Raw genomic sequence first — 22489 nt, 5'->3', positions numbered from 1 at the left:
AGTCAAGGAATTGACATAACGTTGACGTAAGCAAATTTTAAATGTTGTGGTTTTTTGTTTACAATACAAGCTAACCTATCATTCTTCTGCATTAAAAATTGTCTCTGATTAAAAATTTAACTCATCCTTGCGAGAATTCGTGAAGTTGCCTTGATAAATTAATTTTTTGTGCAAGTGAATTTTTACCCTACGTGTTTCCTGGCAAAATGTAGAACGCGGTAGAAAGTTTAGTATAAAAGTGACTTTGATATCCTTTTGAGATCTCTTCATATCTCTGTCTCTAAAAAGGAATCCACCTGCTGTCAGCTGCAATTAATCTACTATTTGCAGTGGCATAGCAAATAATCCTGACCCAATTTACTGGTTAGGATCTATTTTCAGAAGCAAGGATGCAAAAGTATGAGAAATTAGAAAAAATTGGTGAAGGTTTGTATATTTACAGCTATCTCCAAGTACTCACACTTCCAACTCCCATATTAGTTAGTGTCCTCCTCTTCCATTTCCATGGAGTGAATAGAGCCCTGACAGAAACTAGGAGGAGCCAAAGTCATAATTTGAAAACTCTGAGCTATGGTATATTCCAAGTTTTGAGCTTCACATTAGGTACAAAGTGTCAGAGCAACATACGGTGAATAATGAATGTTATCCTCTTCTGTCCTGACAGAAGTTTGAGGTTCTTGCAGGAAGTTCGAGTGGCATTCAAAAGATATAAAACCATAAATGGTCACTTCCAAGTTGTACTACTATTGCTATTATCATCCTTGATTATTGCAACGCAAGCATACTCAGGGGTAACACCGTTGCCCATGAGAATGGAGAGGCCATAACTACGTTCCTGTGACATCATGCTGGTAGATGAAACTTGGCCGCGGTTTAACATGTGTTCTTATGGGAGAATGGCTGACGCATGTCTCTTTCGTACTGTTATCTTCACGGGGTTTGATTTGATGTTAAAATTCTTTAGAACCTTTTTAAAAGAGGATGAAATTTCACTGCAGAGAACTAGATAACCCACTTGTGACATTGTCTATTAATTGAGGAAATGAAAGCGTAATACCGTAAATAGTTACTCAATTCAGTTTGGAAAGCGCCGCTGACAAGACTTTGGCCGATCGAGGGCCACTCTGATTGGTCCACGCAGCAACTGCCTCACTCATTGATGCACGGATGACCCAGAGATGCTTATTGTTTCCGGTAAATATCTACTAGCTTGATGTCACAAAACTGATCAGTTACGGCCTCTTCATTCTCGTAGGCAACGGTAGCACAAGAACTTGATATGTTATTTGCAAGTTTTGTTAGTAAAAAATATAAAACATCAGATATTTATAAACCTTGTTTTATTACCTAACGAACTATACCTACTTAAGTTATAATTCAAAGGCGCAAATTTCAGACATCACAACTTTGACCAAACATTGCTTATTTTCAACCTGTGCACCATCTAATGCAGCTTTGAAAGTCGACCAACCAGTCATAAAGGTGCCCATTCTAGTATTTTTCAATGAATTTTATTTTTTATCTTTAAGTTTAATTGAATAATTTTAATTTTTAATCGAGTGACACATCAGGTTACCACAGCTTATTTTATGTGCTTCAAGCAAAATCCTCTTTCCCCTAAATTTTATTTCCATCAAAATTTTTCAGGTACTTATGGAACAGTTTTCAAAGCGAAGAACAGGGAAACCTTGGAAATTGTAGCGCTTAAACGGGTGCGATTGGATGAAGATGATGAGGTTTGTTTCTTGCATGTTCTTACCACCATTCAGTTTTCCACTGCCTCCATCAAAGTGCATTCCTTGCAACAACTTGAAGCTCCTGTGAAACTTCTCTTTGCTGTTTGTGTTGGTTGTTCCATTAAAATTTTTTAAGGGATCTCTTTGTCTCTCATTATTTTTCTAGTCCAAATTCGCAGCCTTTCAGATTTAGGATGGAAGCGATAGTAATAACAGTAGCAATCAAGAAATCATGTGGAGAATGTGGCTGCATTTCCCTTGCAGCTAGCTGCTTGATTTAAAAACAAAGCATACACTGAACACAAGTTCCCCATTTGGTGACAGAAGATTTTCAAAATGGGTCGTTGTGGGCGAGAGGCACAGCCAAATAAATATACTCTTGACGGGTAAAATCACACGAATATCATGTTGGGCACATTAACAAAGTCTAAAATCCATTTCTTAGCCTGCAATCTGGGAAGTTTGGAACATGCTTTTTCTATTTTCCCTCGTCTGTGGGCAGTTTTTTTCAGTCACCGTCCACCTGGTTTGGACAGGCAGAGGAGTAAGAACAATTAACTTGAGTAAACAAACAAATTTACTAACTTTATCTATTGCATGATTTTAAGCATTTTACCTAATTTTCAATCCTATTAAACCTGTGTTATTTTTACCCGAGCTAATACAAATATTTGTATACTTACACCTGCCTGGTTTTTTATTTTTCCAGGGAGTTCCATCATCTGCTCTCCGAGAGATTTGTCTGTTGAAGGAACTGAAACACAAAAATATAGTCCGGTTGTATGATGTTCTACACAGTGATAAGAAGCTCACCTTAGTGTTTGAGCATTGCGATCAAGATTTAAAAAAATACTTTGACACCTTGAATGGAGAAATTGACCCGGATAATGTTAAAAGTCTTATGTGAGTTGTACCTAATTTCTGTCAATTTTGGAGGGTAGGATACGGAACAATATCAGGAAAACTAATTTATCTTACTTATTGCGAAAATTGTCCTCCCACAATTTTTTGCTCTTTGAATGCTTTTCAAATGGATAGACAAATGCATAGGCACTAAAACTGAGAGGTAAGTACGCTTTTCGATGAACTCCTTCAGAGAACAAGCGCAGTTTTGTGGTTTACTTTTTTGAACATCAAGCAAAATATCGTTATTATATTGAATTTATTCCATGAAAAAATGAATAAAAATTAACTGCTTACTCATATCTGTTTATTTTCCTTCAGGTTCCAGTTACTAAGAGGGCTTGCTTTTTGCCATAGCCATAATGTTCTGCATCGAGATTTAAAACCACAAAATCTTCTGATAAACAAGGTCAGCAATGTCATTTTTACTTTTGAGATATAATTCAAATCCATGCAGGGGTGCAAGAAATTCCTTGCTTTCCTATTTTTCGATCCGGCCCTTCCCACTCTAAAAATCATTTTCTCTAAAACTTTCCAAGCTTTGGCCCTATTTTGTCTTTTATTCACAAATTGCTGCGATTTTGGGAAAATCACGCAAAGTCTACCACGATATTTGAAGAAATACGTGGTTTTAATGCAGTCGTGAGCTTGCCCTTTCAATTTTCACAGCCTCCCCATTTTTTCACGCAATCATGATTGGGAAGTTCCTGCACCCCTGAATGCATGGAAGTTTTGTTTATTCTTACCACAAATTTAGATTCTAAATTTCTTTTCTATTCCATCAAGGTGGACATTGAGTAAGTATTGAAATAAAAAATTCAGTTTCATAATTTTACTTTTCCAAACAGATTATTTCATCTATTTGAAAAAGTCAAATTATTAAAAGGATCGTATATTCTATAGGATCTATCTTTAAAAGTGAATTTTGCCCACAGACTCTTCGAATTTTTTGGAAACAATATTTTTAAGTCATCAATTTTTTCCTCTGATTCATTTTTGGAAATTAGGTTACAGGATACAATTTTTCTTTCTAATTCTTTAGCATATTTGCCTGGCATATTGCATTGGTTCCAAAAGCACAGATGGATAGTCAACTTACATTCAGACTCAGTAAACTCATTCTCTCTTAGAGAAAATCATAGAGTCCTAATCAGAATGGTCCAAATAAATGTGTTGAAATTCTTATCTGCTCAAGTTATGCTGAACTTTGGTGTTCTTAAAGTAGCTTGTGTATTCGCAATCAAATCAAATAGATTAATTTTTTTTTAAAATTATTTTTATTTTATTCTTCCAGAACGGAGAGCTTAAGTTGGCAGATTTTGGATTGGCTCGTGCTTTTGGCATTCCTGTGAGATGTTACTCTGCAGAAGTTGTAACCTTATGGTATCGCCCACCAGATGTTTTATTCGGAGCAAAACTCTACACAACCTCAATCGATATGTGGTCTGCTGGTTGTATATTTGCAGGTAAATTCTGTCTCATTTTTTTCCCCACTCTCTCTCTCTAAAGAAAAAGTGTTAAATCTGACTTTCAACTCAAGCCAAAGATAGAAACCCAATTTTAGAAAAAATTGAGGTAGCTATTAAGTTTTTCTTTCACTTCCATCCCTCCCTCAAGATTTCACCGGAAATTTTCTACCTCGCTGTTGTTGACATGTTGTAAAAGTGTCTATGTTCAATTTTCTATTAGTATCCAACCACTTAGACTTCAGGTAGGTCAAGTGGCGCCATTTTCTTTTTTTAGTTGAAACTTAACAACCAATAATATTCTCGCACTTAGCAGCCTAGTTTTCAAGAGCCCATTAATTTTTATTTTCAGAGCTAGCAAATGCTGGACGACCTTTGTTCCCTGGCTCAGATGTTGATGACCAACTAAAGAAGATCTTCAAATTACTCGGGACACCAACTGAAGAAACATGGCCAGGGATTTCTCAACTACCTGACTACAAACCATTCCCAATTTACCTCCCTAAAATGAGCATTCAGCAGGTTTGTTTTCCTCTTTTTAGTTACTTAGAGTAGTTTCAAACTCACCCAGTACTTAAATGATGGAACAATAATTATTTTCAAATGTCCAAAAAAAAAAAAAAAAAAAAAAAAAAAAAAAAAAAAAAAAAAAAAAATGAAATCGGATAGTAAAAACGAAAATGATAATATGCTAAATCCTCTCTGAAAGCTTTATAAGCGGTAACAAGCACCGAAAAACTAACCATTGGCTTGATGCAGGATGTTAGCCGGTGAATAGCGTTGTGGGTAAAATCACTTTTACTTACCGATCAGCATGGATCAGAGAACCTGCTCACGGATCATTGTGCTGAAGGAAATACTTATGATGCTCTTTTCTCTTACCATAAACTCATTTTAAAGATAAGGTCTATTGAAAAAAGTTTCCATTCTGTAGAGATGCTGACATTCCGATTGTCAATTTTCTCACCAGCAGATAAATTGGCCAGGGAGAAATGATGTATACAATCCAGTCGATTTAATTCTACTTTCAATAAAAGCAAGCTCTGAGTTCCATCTTTAATGGTCTAAAAGTTATCGTGCAAAAACTTTTACTTTTCGATGTACCCGCATACATGCCAGCATTCTCTACTAGTCCAATGCTGCTCAAAAATTTAAAACTCTGTTTGATTTCAGGTAAAAAAAATAGAAGAAGAAGAAAAAAAAAATGTTTGACTTGATTTTTCCTTTAAAGTCGTAACTTGATATATGAGGTATATTTTTAAAAGTTATTGGCATTTTTTCAGGTTGTTCCCAAGTTAAATTCCAAAGGACGAGAGCTGCTGCTTCGCCTGTTAGTTTGTAATCCAAGTCAAAGAATTTCAGCTGAGGAAGCAATGAGTCACTCCTACTTCACAGACATGAACACAAATGCCAGATCAGACAGAGCCTAGATGGTCTTGGGTTTCATATAAATATTTTGCGCGAGAGAAGTCTCTTTGATCTCTGGATCCATATCTAAAAGATGCCAATCTGTAATTTTATTTTATCATTGTCCTTTTTTCAGGTGTAACACCTAACAGGCACCCATGTTTTATCATTAGTCAAGCAAGTTTTGCTGTCAGTGTAAATGAACTTGCCTCTGGGGTGCACACAATGTAGGAATGGTTGGACTTCACCCGGCTTTACTGGTCACTGCTCGTCTTCTGAGACGGAATATTTTATTTCCTTCAGAAAGTCTCAGACCTAATTTTTTATTCTAAAGAAAAATGTGCGGTCTGCCACAAGTTAAGGCATTAATGTTGACTTTTTATTTCGATCGCTGATTAGTAATTTGCGTCGTTGAGGAACTGAAGATAGCTTGAGCCTGCTGTAAAAAAAAGTTCAATTTGCGTACAGCTTGAGTTTTGAATATTACTTTTCCAACTTAAAATCGAATTCAGAGACCAGGTTTTGCATTTTGTGGTCGGCCGTAGCCAACAAAATTTGGGGCTGTTTCTTTTTATTGCTTTTAAATAAGTAAAGTCAAACCTTGATAACTGGAAAACCTTCATAATCAAAAGAAAGATTCACTTCCTCGGAACTTAAATCCCTCCCTTGCCATAGAGAGCACAGATTTTACTGTAATAAAGTCTTTTTTTTCCAATGTTTACCTCAATAACTTGAAGTAGGTAGTATTTTAAGTAACAGTATGATGGAATAGTATTGGTATCACACTATACTCCTAGTATTTCACCTCTGTTGGATGAAGGAATGGTTTTTTAATCTGATAAATTAAGCAGCAGGTTACCTCTTTAACTTAAGGAGAATAGTTATTCACTGTTGTAAAGAAATGTTATTAGACCTTGGTAGCTCATTGCTCTTTTAGAGAAGTTTGTCAAAATTACTACAGTAAGACCTCGAATTACCGGATCGCGATTAAACGGATTCCGCGATTTAACGGATCGATCCTCCGGTCCCTTCAGCGGGACCGACTAGCATGATTTAGCGGATTCCGCGATTTAACGGATTTAGCCTCCGGTCCCGTGAAATCCGATAAATCGAGGTCTTACTGTAACTTCTATTATCATCAGAATTTAATACCTATGCATTACTTTTAAAATTGTCTTCAAAGTTTAAATGCATTTAGTTAATTGCTGCAACAAACTATTCAACTATGATCCAGATTTAGGTGGAATAATTCTTATCTTATTTTTCATCATAACTCCATAAAAACTCAAAGTGCTGCTATTGTAAACCCGAATAACTCAAAACTATGATGAGCGTAAATCTTTGATAATAACTCAATTTTATTTTTCATTCCCCTTCACTTTTGAACTTTCGAGCTGTGATTGTATGAATGTACTCCTTCATTTCATGTAATGCATCATGATCTGATTGCAACCTTTGTTTCAACCTCCGGTGAACTAAAACTTAATTAACGACTTTATTTTCATTCCAAGTGTGAAGTTGATGAAAAGCTACTTGAGGAGTGATGACTTTTAACAATGATCATATGAATAGTTCTTGATGATTGTTGTTTTTTTCTTCTTTTTTTTCTTCTTCATAAATATTTTTCTTTTTGTTGTAATTTGCTGTTCAGTGGTACATTTTTAAACAGAGCTGCTCTAAGATCTTGTTTAAAAGCCAAGAAACCTTGCTGCAAATTAATGTTTACTCTGTGTCAACGTTTCAAGCAAGGTAATGCTGGCCTAGACTGATGCCATTTTCAATTGTTTGATAAACACTCTGCACTCTGTATGCATATTAGGTATTTTTAGTGTATTTTCCAAAGGAAATTCACTATTTTTTACTATGGCTGTTAAAATTATTTTCAATGATATGTGTTTAGAATTCAGTGCACTAAATTGTGAATGAGAATGTTTGTAGCAATGATGACAATCTCTTCGAGATTTGTAAGAAGCATCTAATTTTAAATTTTTTTGTAATTATTCTAGTCATTTTAACATTAAACACATTTTTCCATATTTTACAGTTCTACGAATTATTGATAAGTAATACTGATTATTCTTTCTTTAGGCGTATCATTTAAATCGATGGTCAAAGCGCAAAACCATGCATCTCCATTGCGGTGTTTCAAAATTGTTACTCTTATTTTACTTTTTTTTAAGAGAAAAAGTCAACTTTATGGCTTAAAATTTTCACAGAATATTCTACCAATTAATAAGTAAAATTAATGAAATTCTCAAAAAATTTCGTCAACTAGTCTTTCAAAGAAAAAATTAAAAGTATGATAAGAAGTCTGCACCGTCGCAAGTAGAAATAAGTGGTTTTGCTTTTCAACCATTGAAATGTCATATCTGTCACTTGCCCTCTAACTACATATCTTCAACTAATACCTCCTTAAAAAAATCCACATTTTTAACAAATATCACTGAAGAAGTTCTGAGAGTCAGGAACCATCCATAAATTATGTCATGCTCTCAAGAGGGGTGTCTCTGCGCGCGGTATGGGTGCATGAAGAGGAAAATGGAAAGGTCTGACTCTGCGCAATGTAACAAGACAAGTGATGCAAAGCATCTATTCTTTAAAAAATTTCTATTCGTTTTGATCAAAATACCAACCTGCAATCTTGATTATCATGTAATAAACGGGCTATAGCAGAGTGTGACGTAATTTTTCCGAAGAAAAAGGAGAGCAGGTGGGTCTAATGAGGGGGTGGTCTTCAATTTCTCAGCATTACACCTTATTTACAGATTGCCGAGTGCCTTATCTTTAAAAAATTAAGATTCTTGCCGTTTCGAGGAAAACATCATCTGAGGTTCTTGGAGTTCAGATATTGGAAATTAAACTCTGTGACTCATTTTTTGCCCTAACATTCAATTTCATAGTTTATTTATGTGGTAATAATCTGTGACATAATTTTTTAACAACCCATATTTTTCTTTTAATCAGAAAAGTCTCATTTAATTCTTATCCGTGTAGTACATTTTTAATTAAAATATAAAAAGTGAATGGCATTTAAAATCATATGATTGGAAATGCCATTTAGCAATCAGCATTCAACTATATAGTTGATGTTCACCCCTTGACAATTTTGTAATTTTTAGAAAAATGTACCTTCACACATGTAGTTCAGCAGTCGGTTGGTTTGGGCGTTTGATTTCCGCATTCAACAATGCGAGCATAATGCCTATATCCTACATTCATAAACATCAGTAATTCGAGACAGGTGAAAAGCTAAGATTTCCTTCGTTTTCTCGTGATACCACATCACTTACTGCGGAACACAATAAAATTCTTGATTTAAAATTCATGATGCTCTTCAAAGTTCATTTCACTCAGCAAATTAATACAATTTATGATACATTTATGTGGTCACTAAACCACACACTTGGCATTGAGAAAGAAAAAAAAAACAAAAAATGTATCGTCCAATATAACGAGTGTTGGAAAAAAAACCGTCAACATTTTTTAATGCTAAAAAAAACGTGTCATAACTTATGGAAATTATTCACACAAGCAAAGCTTTGAACACATGATGAAAAGGTCTTTAAATTTATCGCTCATTTTCTTCCCTTTTAATCCTAGTTAAAGGGTATCTCAATGTGATGAGCACGAGCTTGAGCTCAATAGTTGAGTAGGAGGAGTATGAGTATGCCCCGTTTTACTATTGTTTCAACCCTAGACTGACCCACCCCCCTTCCTGCCCTGTTTGGTTCGCGACAGAGCACAGGGGAGAATTTCATAAGCCGCCCTGCGCCGTCCGCAGCGGGCGTACAACCCGCGCCTTCTTAATAAAACTTCATCTAGCATTGAGAGTTCACTAATTACTTCACACGACCTGTGTGTTTAATTTTGAAAGTCGAAAATTAAAAAAAAAAAAAAAAAAAAAAAAAAAAAAAAAAAAAAAAAAAAAAATTAAACAATACACGAGTTTCTTCATCAGGAAGTTCTCCCCGGAAGAAATCGTTCACCACCCGCCACCCGGTGTGCTAGCAGCGCGAAACGCGTACTAACGTCTACAAACCTAAAGGGCTACTTCACGCATTGCGCAATGCTTGAAGTATCCCCTTAGGTTTGTAGGCGTCAGTGCGCGTTTCGAGCCGGCAGCACGCCGCGCCGCCTGCGTTAAAATGTAGGAAATTTGACATCAAATTTAAAATTAGCGACTCAAAAATCATCAATTACGAAACTTTCGTGATCTTTCAGTCATTATCCGTCTTATTTCTTCCTAATCTTGAGTTTTGAACCATAGTGCACCGCGGGCGATGCTCAAGTTGCATGCGTCTATTCAAAATTCGCGCCAAACTTCGAGCGAATAGATGACGTCAGCTAGAAATTGTTTTGTTTAGCGTGTTATCACTCACATTGTTTCTTATCAAATCAGTTCATTGTCCATTCATTTGTGCCTCTTCGATTTTGGCCGGCGGCTCGCCGGTGATGATATTTTTTTATGAATGATCCGTCATTGTATTTCCCTCTTCAAATCTAAATCTTTAGATTCCAGTAAGCTCATAAAGTTTTGCCTGGCCAACCGTTTGGAGCCGCTCAGATTCTCAGCCGTCAACATGAGCGACGAGGTCGCGAAAGCTCAAGAATCCAAACCAGGTGGTGATACAATTTTTGGAAAAATCCTGAGGAAAGAAATCCCAGCTACTTTCCTGTACGAAGATGATACTGTAAGTTACCATTCCTCGGACTATTAAGTACCAATTCTCATAATCTCTGTATGGTGCCATCAACTAAAGGACCCCACTCACTCCTTATGGGGATAAGCACCACGATCGATTTCCAATTTTTTTTATTAAGTACATTAAATTCGTTTTTGGATGCTGATCAAAAGTTATCATTGCGCCAACTTTCTCTGAGACACTGTCTTCGCAGTATTTTACACAGTCCGTAGTGGAAGTTTCTATTGTTACTTGAATAAGTGAGGCCAGCGAGGCGATATTTATCTTTTAGCTTTCGCTGAAAACGAGGAGAACCTGGCAGTCTTATCTCGGACTCTGCGTGTGCCTTTTTGTCTCACTGTCCAAATCAGATTCTTTCTCTCTTCCACTCTTTTCCTTTCCTATCACCAGCTTGGGTTTTCCTTGTTAAATTGCCGTGCTGGCCTCACTCATTCAAGTCATTTTCGAAACTTGTGGACTGTGCGAAATACTGCAAAAACGATGCCTTGTAGAAAGTTGATGCAATGATGACTTTTGATCAGCATCCAAAAACAAATTTAATGCAATAAAAAATTTGGAAATAGATCATGGTGCACATTCTCATAAGGAGTTTGCAGGGTCTTTTTACAATCGGTAACTTTCGTAGACAACTTTTTTCGATCAGTCCAGAGTGTGAGGAATGTTGGAATCAGAGGGATTAATGACAGGTGTGCGGTTTTTAGTCAAATCTAAATTGACAATAGAGAAGATAACAAAATGCACATGAGGGTCCAAATGATCAGTTAAATGCCGTAGATACTCATGCTGTCGCTCCGATAAGGATGGTTGTCTTTGCTCAAATACATGCAATTATTCTCTGCAGTAAAAATTGAATGAACTTAAAATATTCTTAATTTCCTACTGTTTCCACAATGATTATAGACTCTCGCATAGCCTTATTCTGTCTTCATCTGTGAACTCTACTAATAGTCCACTACACAAGAAGTTCTGTGATGTACAGGAATCAAGGAATTAGTAAGTATTAGAACTCAGTGTAAGGAGAGTAGCGCCAGTAAAATTAAAACTTTTAGGTGTCCATATTCTTTTAGTGCACATGTATAGTTCTATACTTACAAATATTTAAGTATAGTGTCTCAGAAGTTCCTACGTTGACTTTAAAGCCTGGCATGACTATTTTGACTTGAAACTTTTGATTGCTGGATATGCTTCAAGAGTCTTGAATTCCCTACTCAGGTATTCCTGGTTTTTCCTTTCAACATTTGTGCGTTCACAGTTTTTTTCTCATGTTTCAGTGTGTTGCATTCAAAGATGTCAATCCACAAGCTCCTGTCCACTTTTTAGTCATACCGCGAAAACCAATCGCCATGTTGTCCGACGCCACTGACGAAGATGAAAAGGTATAGGTATATTCTACAAGATGAAAACTCATCGCATATATCACCTAAGACAGTTAATTTGTATAAAAGAGAATCTGTGTTGTAATGGATAACTATATTACATACTTTGAGGTGCGGCCCCTATCAATCTGAGTATACCACAAGTATTTATTTATTTGATCATCCTTTTGGACAAGCCTCAATTGAATGACTTACCTACAAAATTGTCTACGCATGCACCATAGATATGAGCATTGGAAGTCATGGTAGGCAAAGGTCCTATTCTTTTCCCCTTCTCTCGCCTCTTGTAAGCTAACTTGCCTCTCTCTCAAAGCTGTGAGTATAGCATGAAAGTAAAGTTTATTTAAAGAGTGAGGAGGTAATAAGAAGTGCTATGAAGAGCAGCTTTGAAGGTATATTATGAAAATTAAAAATAAGAAAAGGATGAATATGGCACATCATCTCTTGCAGTCTGTAAGTGTATTAACTTATTCGGTATGGACTCCAAGACAGATTAAGAACTTAGGGTTTCTGCGTTTCTGCATTTGATTCTTGTGCCAAATTTTGATTGTATCTACGTATACATTAAGTTGTTTTGACTTTTATGACAGATGTCTCATTTGCCCTCTGTTTTGCAGATTCTCGGCCATCTTCTCACCACAGCTCGTAAAGTTGCTAAAGAACAAAATCTGGCGAACGGTTTCAGAGTTGTGATAAACAATGGCGTAGATGGAGCCCAATCTGTTTACCATCTACATGTTCATGTCCTCGGTGGCCGTCAATTAGGTTGGCCTCCTGGTTAGTTTCTGTTTCATGTTTTTTCATCAAATTCCTCTGTAATATGCAATTTTTTACATTTTTTTTCTCTATAAAGTCCTTTTTTCAACAGCAATTTGTTTAATCTTCTTCCTTTTCCCCAATAATCTGTCAGTGAGGACATTTTCAATGCATTACAAAACAACACAAATTACAGTATCCCTGTTAACTGACAAAATGTCTCACATAAATTAGTACTCATACTTATCTGGAAATTTGATGCAAAGTTAACAACATTCATTTTTGACGACCCCTGAGTGTGTGCTTGCTTTCGGATACAACACACAGAATATTTCTGCCATCAGAGTAACTGAGATCTTTCTTTACTTCATACCAGCATTTGCAGATGACTCCCCTCTTTTTTTTAAAATATTTTTTCTACAAGAATAAGGTAGGTTGGTTTCTAAACTTAAAAATTTGTGTGTGTTTCTGTTATCACATTTTTAATTGGTGTATTTTTTATTGTGTGCCCAGAATTTAACTCATCTTCTGTTGTGAAGCGCTACTTCCACTTGTCCCTTGTGTGGCTCGTTTCTCGATTTTTCTGGTACTTCCGTAGATAGGTAGTTTTGTAAATAAGTAATAAGTACTTTAAAATAAATTTAATTTAGGTGGATTGAGGTGTTGGATCTCTTTAAAATGAATAACAGATGCTGGGAACTGAAAATGGTTGAAATTCAGTTGAAAATTTTTGTAAGTTTTACACCTGCTCAATATGTGAGGCATAATGGGCAGGAATAAATACATATCGACGGTGAAAGTCGGCAATCACATAACTCGTTTGCGGTGTCTGAAAATCTCCACCTCTACGTCATTTTTTTAAAGGAGAGCAAATTCACATTATTTCTTGAAGTTTTTGCAGAATTTTCTTCGCATTGAGAAGAAAAATCATGACAGTTTTAAAGAATTGCCGTTGAGTAGTTTTCCATTTAAAAAATAAAGTATGACAGGAAGTCTGCGACATCGCAAACCGAGTTATGTGATTGCCGACTTGCACCGCAGATATGTAGTTTTCTTACACCATCAGATTAATAGATGTTACTGAAAAACTGAACTGAGAACTGACTAAAAGAAACTGAAGATATCAACATTATTTCCAGTCTCTGGAAAGTTCGACTTGCGAGAGATTTCACTGTGCGATTGAAATTGTATCTCCTTATAACGTTTCTCGAAACAACGTTTTTCCAATAACAACGTTCAGTTTTTCAAGATTGATCCAGTCATTTCTCATAACAACATTCTAATTATTCCCTTTTCAAAGACTGGACATAATGTTTACATAAATTTCAAAGCTGCAAAATGTAAACAATAAGATATCTTCAAAAACGTTATAGCCAGATATGACTGAACTTAATTTTTAACGACTTGTTTTATTTGACGACAAGAGATTTGATGATGTAAAAAAAAAATTGCTTGCACAGTTGCACAGCATCAGTCCAAGTTTAAAAATTGGAGGAAAACAAAATTACAATCAAAACGCAACTTGAAGTCGTACACAATCTTACACAGGAGTTCTTTACTGAGAGAATACGAACATTAAGGGAGAGGTAATTTAAAGTATCGAATCAGTAGAAAAATGTTCTATTTGATGTGTTTATTTTAAATAAAAGAAAAAGAAAGGAAAAACAATCACACTTGACAGTCAAAAAATATCGTATTAGAATTACAGAATTTACAATAAAATATTCATTTACATATTTACAGTGAAAATAGGTAGATTGATTCTAGGTACAAAATATTTTACTATACAAATATTAAAAAGCCTAAACTAGAAAACTATCTATCCATCTTGAAGTAAATTGAGAATCAAAAGCATCCCATTATTTACACATATGATAATAATAAAGAAATATTAACGGAGAAATTCCCGAACCACATGTCTCGTTTGCTGTGTTTAAAAATTTCTATTTTAATTTTACTTCTTTACAGGGGAAAAAATTAACATCATTCCTTGAGGTTGTTTAAAATTTGCCTCAAACTGAAAATAAAAATCACAGAAGTTTACAGGGACCGACCTCGACTAGTTCTCTAATTACAAAATTAAGTATGATAGGAAGTCTGCAACATTGCAAACCGAGATACATGATGAGATATTTGGGAGTTTCACCGTCTATATTCTTTCTTCAGAATACAAAGTTCAATCTGAAATGGAGAGGTGATAAGATTTCTTTAAAATATTCATGTATATATACGAGTGGATTGGATTTGTTTTCAATTTAAAATATCTATTTCGGAGCAGGAAAATATTACATGTGTTTTTACATTTTTTATTCCCCCATAACAGATGGGTAATGTGAACAGCTGCACAGCAACTCAGAGGAAGTTATTTATTACAACACTCTCACGAAACTAAAATTTTCACAGTTAAGCCAAACTTCAAGTATAATTTACTATGAATTTACTTTGAGATCAATTTTCAATGTTCAGGAAAAAGGTTACATTGAGGAAAAAATAACTAATAAACATTAAAGCATTATTTTTTTACACCTTTCTTTTTCAAAATCTCACACAAAAAAAAAGAAAGTTGAAAAATAACTGAGTGGTGGTTAATCAAAGTTTGTAACGAACGCATATAAAACGAAACAAGTTTATGGACAGCATCATCTAGTTTCCTACACTAGTTAACGTTATATAAAACCAAATACTTAATTTTTTCCTTTTTCTTTGCACCTGTTAATTTGCACTGTGCATACTATTTCTGCATGAAATTTGAAACTGAAATTAGTCGAAGAATACAGTAACCAAGACCTCAACTTCCAGTCCATTGTCAATAGATACTGATACATACCTCATCAGAATTGCTTGGATATATTTTCTTTATTTACATTCCAAGGAGTAAGTCAGGTGCACAGCACTAGGTTTTAATAATTAAATGTTGTAGATTTGCCCGAAAGTGATGAGACCTTTCAAAATATCAAGTTCCTTCTCCCAATAAAAGTAGCGGTATCGTCCTTTGAATAATCGTGGTACATAATTGACATCATCCACTGCAGTAAAGGGTATCAAGTTTGAATTCCTTCTATTATTAATTCATCAGTCTAAGATGCATTTTGTATTTTCTACTTCATTTACATCCTTCATAAAATAAAACTGCAGTAAAGATGGTGCTAGAACTACGATGAGACCTCAATTTATCGAATTAGGATTTAAAGGATTTCGCAACTTAATGGGTTTGGCGATTTAACAGATCAATCTTCCGGTCTCTTCAAGGCCTTCAAGCTTATTTGAATTAGTGGATTTCTCAATTTAATGCATTGATTTGTCAGACCCGAAAAATCTAGATCTTACTAAGGTATGCTGTGCCTTGGGGGATAAGGTCAATCACCAAAGTTTTGGAAAAGAAATACCTTTGTATTTACTGGACGAAGAAACTTGGATTTTGAAAAGATATAATAAATTTTGACTGTTCTCAAAATTATAACCATCAAAATACTCCTGTCCAAAAAAACTGGCTCACTTAAAACTTTTTGAGGTTATGGTTGAACAGATGAGAATAAAATAAAGCATTTGTAGCTCAAATACCTACTTAAAGGGGGGGGGGGGGGCATTTGGTACCCCTACTACATATAATCATCCTCTGAATACTGAAACAGTAGTTGAGGATTTGAGCATCACTGCACCTTCAGGCATCTTGAATTAGAGGCAAAGTTTGTTGCGAAATTTAAATGGCTGTATTCAGCTATTCCCCTTCAGATGTTGAAGCATTGCTTGTCGATAAGAACACAGGTGTTGCTGCAGTGCCTGTTTGAGGAACCTGAAAAAGTCAGTAAAATGACGGTAAGTTTTTCTCCATGCTACGGGTACCAATAAATTGGATGTCAGAAAGTATATGGATTTATTTCCATGGAGCAATAAAAACCTTTGGTGTTGGAGGAACCATTTAGTGAGCTAATGAAAATATGAAAAGCATATAATATTTTTAGTTCAAAGTTTGTATAAAGTGCGTAATCTGTACACCAGTGTCCGTCTCACAAGCCTCAAAATTTCTATGAAGGTTTTGAGAAATAATGTTCACTTGCGAATATCTGGCATTGAAGGTAGACTTTAATTCTCAAGGACATCAGGGGTCACAGCTTGCTTTCTAATTTTGTTGGAACATACGTTCTTGTAGGCTTTCCCAGATAGATTCTATATGTATGACCAAAAAGTCAAGATTTTTTTCATTTAGTGTTATACTAGGTATGGAATGGTATTGTCTTCAGAATTTTTCAATAGGACAATGCGCCATCCTTACATTCATGGGCTATAACCGCTGTAAATGCAGCCACCCTTAAATGAGTGTCTCCTACAATTTTTATTTACTTCGATTAAAATACTCGTAATTATTCACAAATTCATAAACATACGTATTTATTCTTTTCCCCCCACTCTTTTAATTGTTCTCTTGATGAACTGAAAATTGAATTTCAATAAAAAAACTGAACATACAGTTGAAAAAAGGTACCAGGGCTCCATTGCTCTCTGATCGAAAAAGAATATGAAAGGAGACCGAAGGAGAAAATTCTTCAAATTAAGTTTGATTGACTTCATTACCAGAAAAGAACTGAAACGTGTAAAATAAATAAAAAAAGAAGTTACCTGAATCACTTGAGGTTGTCCCTGAATTGCAGATGATGTTTGCAGGATGATCGGTTGATTGCTATTCCCCTGTAGCTGCATTCTTATAAGTTGTAATTGAGCCGGACTCAGTTGTATCTGAAAGAAAATTCAAAACGAAAAACATTTCAATGCTGAGATAGGCTGATTTAGTGGCTGTGTCATTTGATGTATCGAAATTGAATTGTGCCATCCTTTAAGAGGCGGCAAAGTGGTCGATATTGAAACAGTCCATTTTGTCCTTGTAAAACCATCAAATGTATCGAATGACTCAGTTGCTAGTTGCTAGATCAATCTGTTGTTGATGATTATTTTTCAGGACAGATCGTAATTAGGTGCCACAAGAGGCCGTTTTCTGCACTGTAGTGGTAGGGTTCCAAATTGAGTTTCTTTTCGATGGGATTTTGTCAACAGGAAAACTGGCTTGAAGCCAAGCTTTGGAGGAATTTTTTTTACTCAAATGAGACAGATCCTTTTTTGGAAAAACACTCGCACCAATGGGACAGTGTTGCGAGGAATTTCAGCTTGAAAATCTTTAATAAAATTTCGTGAGAAAACCAAATAGTTAATTAAAAATTTAAATAATCATTTCCAGGGGGAGAAAAAGCTAATTAAAATTGGATCAATCAGAAGCTGTAGCAATGTGATGCCTGAAGATGAGTTCAGCCAATCAGTAAACGCCGTTTCCACCGTCTGGCTACATCATCAGCGCCCACCAAATGTATAGTTTTAAACAGGCCCCATTTTTGGCATTTTTAAAACAAAGTTTTTTTGTCATTAAGGATTTAACAACTCTAAAAAACTTCTAGAAGCTTAGTTCACTTCATACTTTCATAGAATGAATAAAAAAAAATGGGTGCCCATTAAGAAGATGCTTTAGACTCAAAATCTGTTTTGAGCCATCCCAAACCTTCGGGACAAGCTCAATTTCATCAATCTAATTTTCTTTAAATACTTTTCTACAAATATTGTTCACCAAGTATGAGCTGGTTCCACTTGAAATTAAACTCATAAAGCCGTAAGTATGTACTAAGAGTTACTCACAGGTACTTGTTGGACTTCTCCTGAAGGAGTGACAACTTGCTGAACCAGCTGAATATTTCCCAGAGCTTGGTTGTTTGTGCTAGCTGATGCGGTGGTAGCAGTGGGGGTTGATATCTGGATTACTTGAGAAGTGGTTGATGTATTTGAAGTGTTTGTGTTAGTAGCAGAGGCATTCTAAGTGAAAAAAAAGAAGGAAATCAACATCATTGTATACGATAAACACTACGTTTCACATGAAGGAATTTCTAGCTCATTTGAGAAATACCATTCATGTCATTTGTTTTCCAATATTGAGGAGTGCTTTTACAGATGAGGAAAAAATCTACAGCTAAAGTGCAAAACCACACACAGTGAGACGTCAATTTATCAGATTTTACAGGATTGACAAATCAATCCTTTAAACTGTAAAATCCATTGATTCAAATTACTTGAAGCTCTTGAAGGGATTAGAGGATCGATTTTTCAAATCGCAATCCGATATATTGAAGTCTTATTGCATCTCCATTATGATATTTCAAAATATACTCATTTTTTTCCCCCCAAAGAAAGACAAGTCAACTTTATTTAAAATCTAGAGGCTGATTTGTATTGAGGGACAAAATCATTGGACTAAGATTAGAAGCGGAGGTGCAAATGACGAGTAACTGGTTCATACCTGATCTCCAGCATCATTGTTGATTGTCACTGTTTGTAACTGTGTTGATGCGGGAACTACTTGGATTGTTTGTGCGTTTGTGGTTGCTGTGGAATTGGACTGTTGAAGAGCAGCTTGATGTTGTTGAGCTAGTTGAAAGTAGTAGTGCACCTACAAAAACGAACAAGCAAAAATAAATAAAAAGGACAAGAAAAGATGTAGAGGATTTATGAGCACAGCCTATTGTACAACGAAAACTATCAGACGACTGCATCTAAGATTATTTTTTCAATTATTTCTTTTGAAATCACAACACATGTTTAAAATGTTTTGCGTGTGTATCTCAGATTTTTTTAGTCTTTTCCACAGTTAAAAAAATACCTACCTTAATTCAAAAGGATTGAAGGGCTCTAGAAAAACTAACTAAGTAAATGTGTACCTGTTTGTATGTTATCATTACTTATTGTTCGCCATATTTTGTTGATAATTTTCCTTAATGATGTTTAACCTTAAATGATTTCTCTTCGGTGATTCTTTAATCATTTTGGGGCACGTTTGGCTCAAAACTTAAAGTTTTATTATGTCAACTTCTAATGATGGCTGTTGAATGTGCAGGAAAGCTTCATGATTCACTTTCTAACATGTAATCAAGGCAGCAGTATCCAGGCTACACTATCATAAACTTTACATTTCATACATATATACTTCAATTTTCATAACATTTAAACAACTCTCCAGACATTCACAATACTTAAAAGAATTAGTTTGGCAAAGAACAATACATTCGGTATGAAAAAAATGAGGGATGAAATGAATCCACCAAACAAACCCAACAGTTATTCACACAAATGCCTTGAAAGTAGAGGTGTTGAAAGTCTTGGCGTGAGGGAATTTAACCCTAAAACTCCATTAAAAAAGACACAGGCACTACTTAAAGAGACCACGGATCAAACGTCATACCACAGAACCTGACAAAAAAAATTATAATAATAATAACTTTATAGATAATTTAACAAGGCTAAAAAATGTTGAGCTAGAGGAACATAAATTTTTACCTGATCTGGATTCATAGATGTTTTTGTGCCATCACTACTCGTTCGATTCACTTTGACTTCATCTCGCGGAACAATATCAATTAGAAAATCAAACTGATCATACTTGGATATCGCCATGGCAATATCGTTTCGCTGCAAGGTCCTGCGTTTGTTATCTTCTGTGTGGAGCCATGCTCGTAGAGTCAACTCGTGAATAAATATTTCAGCTGCTTTGGAGAATAACATGGGAGCTTCAGCACTAATCATCTTCACATCTTCATCCAGTTTCATTATCTTTTTAATTCGGGCTAATGGTAAGGCCTGATTCTTCAGATCCAGCTGAGTTAAAAAGATAAACAAATGAACCAAATTAAAGACATCTTTAGGATAATTTGACAGATGATCAAAGAAAAGAGACCCTTGGCGGCAAGTGGAAGCTTGCCCTTTTGGGGATTCAGTGCTTCCTTAAGGGCAATTATAAGCGCCCCTTTTCGAGATAGCTTGTTTAAAAAAAATTTTGAAGTTGAATTCAAATTTGGTGTGCGCATGTGGAAAGACCGTTTTAAGAGGTTTTAATTGGCACCAAAACGGTTCAAATCGAATAAACGGCTCCGAAAATACAGGCAATTGAAGGGGATAACCTCCGTTATTTTACTCGAACTTTAAAGTTCGTTAAAAGTTCAACTAATGGACAAAAAAATTAAAAAATCAAATTCTTGGAATCAACTCAATGAGTTGAGAGAGTGTACCAAATTTCATCAAATTCTGGAGAGGTCGGGTCAAATTTTGGTTTGATTTGGCATGGAATGACCCGACAGTCATCTTACCTGCTGGGTGAATAATGGGCTTCGGGTGACACAACAAGCCTAACTAGTTTCCCAAACTTTAGTTGGCTTTCGAAACAAAATCCTCAACTTGATGTTGATCATCAAGCTAGTAGGTAAGTCAATAGTTGCATGTTGGAGTCCCAAAAGTAAAAGCTTCCATTATTGTCAAGATACCTTTGGAGGGCATCTTGTCTCTGCATGTGATTAGTTAATTTATAATTTTCATGAATTAGAGGATGATACTATGTTCCCGATGGGCTCTTAGTGTTTCATTGATGACTCTTCTTTCCAGATTTTATTGGATATCCAGATAAATTGACAAGAAAGCATTTCCTTGACTTTTGTCTTTTGTTCACAAATTTTCTCTCAAGTTAGTCGTTCAGTGAAAATGAGAGAACATACCCAAAGGGCTCTCCCCGAATGGGTGCATGGAAGGGAAATTAAAAAGACAAACCTGTCCAATGCTTCTAATTTCTTCCATTACTTTGGGCCAGAAGGAGTTAAGAACCTCTTGTGCTTCAGCTGTGATGAAAAACTTATTAGGGTCGCCGGGTGAATCACCAGCTGCTTGAGGTGAATCAACATCTTCACTGTCGGTCCTGAAAAATCGGTTAACATTCATTCAGAAAAATTCTGATAAAAGAAGTAGTAATATCAAGTATAAAATGTTGATATGGCGTGTCATTGATTCAGATATCTGGCCGATTGTTTCGAATTTACAAAGAATTGACTTGTGATAGGCATAAAAGAGCGCAATTTAAACATTCGACTCAATTCTGCCAACATCAACAAAAATTAAAACTGATAAGTCTTGAGCGTTAAGTTAGTCTAGTTTAAACTGAGCATTTGTGTATCATAATTCCGGGAGGTTTCAGAAACCCCTGTTTCATTCAGACAGGCAACGAGCAGATGAACATCATATATAGTCCAAACATGACAGCATGAACAAGAAACTAGGATTACCAGCTGAAATGGCATGCAGAGTCAACGGGTGTGATATCCATACATTGACGGTGTAAATCGACGATCATATAACTCGTTTGCGGTGTCTGAAAATCTTCACCTCTATGTTATTTTTTTGAAGGAGAACAAATTGACATCATTCCTTGAAGTTTTTGCAGAATTTTTTTGGCATAAAAAGAAAAATCACGGCAGTTTTAAAGAATTGCTGTTGAGTGGTTTACCGTTTAAAAAATGAAGTATGACAGGAAATCTGCGCCGTCACAAACCGAGTTACTTATGTGATCGCCGACATCCTAATATCTAGTACCGAATATATGTGTCAACTCTAAATGTCAGAGAGGCTCATACATAAGGATTGAAATTTGTTGATGCAGCTTACATCTACGGAAAGTGACTGATTTTTTACAAGATGCAGATGTGATCTGGACAGTTCTATCGGCAATCTTGAGGGGTAGTGATTACACCTTAAGATAAATAAATTCCTGTATCTTTAATATCATTTGAACTTTAGAGGATAAATGGGTGAATATCTTAGAGGGTGTAAACAAGTGGAATAGCCATTGGGAACTCTTCTTGCTTAAATTGGCATAGAAAAGTGCGTCTGCATCTTTCGTCAATCCGAGAGATACATTTTTAAAAAGATAAGGGTAACTTACGTATTTACAAGATAAACCGACATTTTCAACTCGAACTTGAAAGTTGTAGAGGCACAAAATTTAAAAAAAAATTATCACTCCGATAAGAGATTTTTATTTAAAACCGAAAATCATCAAAGCTAAACAAAAGACCATTCCCAGCCAAAATTTGAGGTTAGTTTTCGTTTCGTGTGCAGCGATGCCAAGTGTTGAATGAGAGAACTAACGCAAAATATTGAACTCTCATTGGCTGATTACAACGCGCCAAAAAAAGAACAGCGGGAAAAGCTACCCACGAACTTTTTAACTTTTTTTTTACTCACTTCCACCTTCGTTATTTTTACTTCACCCAGATCAAAATTGAGCTCCG

The 22489-nt window shown here is 35.5% G+C and overlaps 3 protein-coding genes across 4 annotated transcripts; 2 read left to right on the top strand and 1 right to left on the bottom strand.

Annotated features, from left to right (window-relative positions):
- Positions 1-85: 85 nt before the first annotated feature.
- Cdk5 (Cyclin-dependent kinase 5) lies at positions 86-7548 on the top strand. The gene is made up of 7 exons (XM_019041775.2): positions 86-426; positions 1648-1736; positions 2446-2639; positions 2961-3048; positions 3934-4105; positions 4458-4627; positions 5389-7548. Exons 1-7 carry the CDS (start codon positions 390-392, stop codon positions 5533-5535), a joined length of 897 nt encoding a protein of 298 aa, XP_018897320.1. The 5' UTR covers positions 86-389; the 3' UTR covers positions 5536-7548.
- A 2332-nt stretch (positions 7549-9880) lies between these two features.
- Positions 9881-15956, top strand: HINT1 (histidine triad nucleotide binding protein 1). Of its 2 annotated transcripts, XM_019041715.2 has the most exons (4): positions 9881-10203; positions 11487-11591; positions 12209-12368; positions 12861-15956. In XM_019041715.2, exons 1-4 carry the CDS (start codon positions 9982-9984, stop codon positions 12947-12949), a joined length of 576 nt encoding a protein of 191 aa, XP_018897260.1. In that variant the 5' UTR covers positions 9881-9981; the 3' UTR covers positions 12950-15956. The 2 variants fall into 2 exon arrangements, with proteins under 2 accessions (XP_018897260.1, XP_018897261.1); XM_019041716.2 differs by lacking the exon at positions 12861-15956 and having other exon boundaries at positions 9884-10203; positions 12209-12462.
- Positions 14270-22300, bottom strand: Nf-YC (nuclear factor Y-box C). The gene is made up of 7 exons (XM_019041714.2): positions 22141-22300; positions 20976-21120; positions 19716-20033; positions 18682-18831; positions 18027-18200; positions 16965-17081; positions 14270-16140 (listed from the first exon to the last, which is right to left on the bottom strand). Exons 1-7 carry the CDS (start codon positions 22161-22163, stop codon positions 16066-16068), a joined length of 1002 nt encoding a protein of 333 aa, XP_018897259.1. The 5' UTR covers positions 22164-22300; the 3' UTR covers positions 14270-16065.
- Positions 22301-22489: the final 189 nt, after the last annotated feature.

This window comes from Bemisia tabaci, chromosome 3, assembly GCF_918797505.1.
Source record: "Bemisia tabaci chromosome 3, PGI_BMITA_v3".
In the NCBI taxonomy this organism is placed as follows: Eukaryota; Metazoa; Arthropoda; class Insecta; order Hemiptera; family Aleyrodidae; genus Bemisia; species Bemisia tabaci.
The sequence above is the reverse complement of the archived record's forward strand: the minus strand, read 5'-3'. Positions and strand labels throughout refer to the sequence as shown.

Excerpts from the sequence above, each read along its gene's own strand:
- Cdk5 (XM_019041775.2), top strand. The coding sequence starts at position 390 with ATGCAAAAGTATGAGAAATTAGAAAAAATTGGTGAAG. Across the intron at positions 427-1,647 it reads ATTAGAAAAAATTGGTGAAG|GTACTTATGGAACAGTTTTC; the intron begins GTTTGTATATTT and ends AAAATTTTTCAG. Across the intron at positions 1,737-2,445 it reads GATTGGATGAAGATGATGAG|GGAGTTCCATCATCTGCTCT; the intron begins GTTTGTTTCTTG and ends TTATTTTTCCAG.
- Nf-YC (XM_019041714.2), bottom strand. The coding sequence starts at position 22,163 with ATGTCGGTTTATCTTGTAAATAC. Across the intron at positions 21,121-22,140 it reads TCGGTTTATCTTGTAAATAC|GACCGACAGTGAAGATGTTG; the intron begins GTAAGTTACCCT and ends CCGATTTTTCAG. Across the intron at positions 18,832-19,715 it reads CATCTATGAATCCAGATCAG|GTGCACTACTACTTTCAACT; the intron begins GTAAAAATTTAT and ends TCGTTTTTGTAG.
- HINT1 (XM_019041715.2), top strand. The coding sequence starts at position 9,982 with ATGATCCGTCATTGTATTTCCCTCTTCAAATCTAAATCTTTAGATTCC. Across the intron at positions 10,204-11,486 it reads TCCTGTACGAAGATGATACT|TGTGTTGCATTCAAAGATGT; the intron begins GTAAGTTACCAT and ends CTCATGTTTCAG. Across the intron at positions 11,592-12,208 it reads CCACTGACGAAGATGAAAAG|ATTCTCGGCCATCTTCTCAC; the intron begins GTATAGGTATAT and ends TCTGTTTTGCAG.